Source organism: Sinocyclocheilus grahami, unplaced genomic scaffold (assembly GCF_001515645.1).
Source record: "Sinocyclocheilus grahami isolate Dianchi unplaced genomic scaffold, SAMN03320097.WGS_v1.1 scaffold308.1, whole genome shotgun sequence".
Lineage (NCBI taxonomy): Eukaryota > Metazoa > Chordata > Actinopteri > Cypriniformes > Cyprinidae > Sinocyclocheilus > Sinocyclocheilus grahami.
Genome location: NW_015505487.1, coordinates 1,243,031 through 1,246,459, shown reverse-complemented (window position 1 = coordinate 1,246,459; position 3,429 = coordinate 1,243,031). Strand labels below are relative to the sequence as shown.

General features: G+C 42.5%; 1 protein-coding gene across 1 annotated transcript in view; it reads right to left on the bottom strand.

Annotated features, from left to right (window-relative positions):
- The window catches only part of ttn.2 (titin, tandem duplicate 2), a 195,235-nt gene that overhangs the window by 27,366 nt on the left and 164,440 nt on the right, over positions 1-3,429 (bottom strand). The window contains exon 211 of the mRNA XM_016293855.1: positions 4-3,429. Within this exon, the coding sequence (XP_016149341.1) occupies positions 4-3,429 (3,426 nt within the window). The remainder of the gene's footprint in view (positions 1-3) is intronic.

Here is a 3,429-nt window from a genome sequence, read left to right as displayed (position 1 = left end):
CACACTAGGTGCACTCAAACCAGCAGCATTCTCTGCAAATACTCTGTATTCATACTCACATCCTTCACGGAGATTGGAAGCTTTTACTCTTAAGTCATAAACAGGCTTTTTGTTGACACGTACCCAGCGGAGACCAGATTTCTCACGTTTCTCAATTACATAGCCAGAAATACTACTGCCTCCATCAGAGACAGGTCTTTCCCAGCAAATTGTCATTGCTTCACTTGTAACACTGGTGACATCAACATTTGTAGGTGCAGCAGGGATTGTAAATGGATCCATTGCCTTAACAGGATCACTCTCCAGAGCTTCACCGGTTCCATACTTATTAACTCCTCGAACTCTAAATATATACTCATTGCCTTTGAGCAGTTTTGTTGCTTTACATGTTGTGGCTTTCATATCTGCATAGACCAGAGTCCAGGCAAGCCGGCTTGTTTCACGTTTCTCAACTATGTAGTGCTGAATTTCAGCACCTCCATTTTCTTGAGGTGGTCCCCAGTTCAATGTACATTTCTCTGCAGTCAAACCAGTTACTTCCAACGGTCCAGCTGATGGGCCAGGCCTGTCCAGGACCTTACAGTTTACTGCCAAAGATCTGGTGCCTGCAACATTTTGCAATGTTAGAACATACTGTCCAGAGTCTCGTCTAATGGCATCTCTCACAATTATTGTTGTACTAGTGAGTGTTGAAGAAATCTCAAATCTGGCCTTGGCTTCAATTTCTTTCCCATCCTTTGCCCATGAAGTCACAGGAATTGGACGTCCTGATATTTCAGCATCAATTCTAAGTATGTCTCCAGCTTTCACTACAACCAGTTGTCTTAGCTTGTCCTCAATTGTGATGCGTGGTGGATCAACATCATCTTTTACAGTCACAGGTCCTGTACCCTCTGATGGTTCACTGAGTAAGCCAGCTGCATTCTTAGCAATTATATGGAAATCATATCTCTGATCTTCCATCAGACCAGTCACGTCAAAGAATGTTTCTTGAAGATTGGTGAAATTACACTTTAACCATCGTCCATCTGGAAGTTCCCTGCGTTCAACAATGTAACCAGTCACCTTAGCTCCACCATCAAACTCAGGTATTACCCAGGAGAGAGAAACAGATGTTCTTGTGATGTTCATAACTACTGGCTGACCTGGAGGTGCACATGGATCTCGGGCAGAAACAGGATCACATGCCTTTGTGCAAGGTCCAATGCCAGCTATATTCTCAGCATATACTCTATACTGATACAAGAGACCTTCTTCCAAACCAGTTACCTTGAACTGAGTTTCTGTAATAGGCCCTCTGTTCATCTTTGCCCAGAGAATGCTGCTCTGATCTTTGCATTCCAAGTGATATCCAAAGACGGGACTGCCACCATCACTTGCTGGTCTGTTCCAGGTAACTAGCATTCCTGATTTAGTGGCTTGAGCAATGTGAAGACTGGTTGGAGGGCCTGGAGGTGAGAAGGGATACTGTGCAACTACTGGAGCAGAGTCAATTGCATGGCTTTTTCCATAACGATTCTCTGCAGCAACACGGAACTGATATTCTGTTCCTTGTGTCAAACGAGTTACTTTGATTGATGTTCTAGCAACGGTTGCTGAAACAATTTGCCATGCTGTAGTGGTCATATCTCTCTTCTCGACTACATAATTATTAATTTGACAACCACCATCATAAATTGGAGGGTCCCATGATAGTGAAATAAAATCAGCACTTATTTCCTCTACCTTGATTGCACCTGGTGGACCTGGTTTATCAAGAACAATAACAGATATTTCTGCTGATTTAATGCCAATCGAATTGGTTAAAATAATTTCATATTTTCCAGCATCCTCTCTTGTTGAATCCTTGATGACAATCTTTGATGATGTCTTTGATGTCAAAACATTAACTCTGGTTGTTTGCTTCAATGAGTGACCATCCTTTTTCCATGTAACCTCTGGAAGAGGTCTGCCTCTGAATGGAACATCTATTTTGAGATCATCTCCAGCCTTCACACTGTAGGTATTAAACAGCAAATCAACAATGGGTTCAATAGTAATATCTCGTGCCACAACAGATGCTCCCAGGGGTTTAGAATCACTCTTTCCTTTGTCATTAACTGCTGTAATTCTGAAACTGTATTCCTCTCCTGTTGTAAGTCCTTCAATTGTGGTTTCGAGTGCCTTTACTGTAGCACATACAGTCCATTTATCTGATCCCTTAGTCATCATTTCCACTGTGTAGCCTGTGATTTTGCTGCCACCATCATGATCTGGCTTTTCCCATGCTAGAGTAACAGTGTGGCGAGTTACATCAACAACTGTAATTTTACCAGGTGGTAAGGGTGCTTGGGAAACTTTGACAGCCTCTATGGTCTCTGCAGGCAAACCAACACCAAGTTCATTCACAGCCAAAACACGGAAGTGGTAAAGACCTCCTTCTTGGAGATCATCAACCTTGAATGAATTTCTGACACAGCTGTTTGTCACAGTTGTGAATGCCAGCCTTTTAGATTCACGCTTTTCCACAATGTAATGGGTGATCCTGGCTCCACCATCAATTTGTGGAGGCTCCCACTGTAGCTGGACATAATCTCTCTTTACATCCTTAATTTCAAAATTCACTGGAGCACTTGGAGAGTCAAGGACCTTGACATTAATAAATGAAGATTTTGTGCCACTATTATTTTCAAGGGTCACAACATATTTTCCAGTATCAAATCGGTTAACATTGTCAATAACAAGCACAGTATAAGAGCCTGTTACTTCAATTTGAGCCCGCTCTGGTAAGGTACCATCTGCCTTTGTCCACTTAACCTCTGGCTCGGGCCTTCCCCTTATGGCGACAAATAATCGAAGTGTTGCACTGGCACGCACAGTCACACATTTCCTAAGATCTGCATCAAGTTCTATCTCAGGAGCTTCAAGTTTTTCAGCAGCAATTACAGATCCTGGAACATCAACATGCTCTCCAGCCCCCTCAATATTTAGTGCACAAATACGGAAGTTGTATTCTGCATTTTCCTTTAATGTTTTGACGGTGAAGTGAGTTGTTTGCACACCGGTTGGTGGAGTGCATACTGTCCATTCATCTTCACTAACTTCCTTTGCCTCAACAATGTATCCTGAGACCAGTGCTCCACCATCATAAATTGGTCTACTCCATGCCAAGGAAACAGTTGTGCTTGAGTGATCTGTTATTTTAGGATTATTAGGAGGACCAGGAGGATAAGTTGCATCACAAGCTTTGTAATATTGAGATGGTTCACTTGGTGTGCCCACACCAGCAGCATTTTCAGCAGATACTCTGAATTCATAGAAGTGTCCCTCTGTAAGCCCAGTGGCTCTGAATCTCAAGTCATTCAGTCTTTTCTTGTTACACTTTGTCCATCTTATACCCTCTTTATCACGTTTCTCAAGAACATAACCATCAATTTGTGATCCGCCATC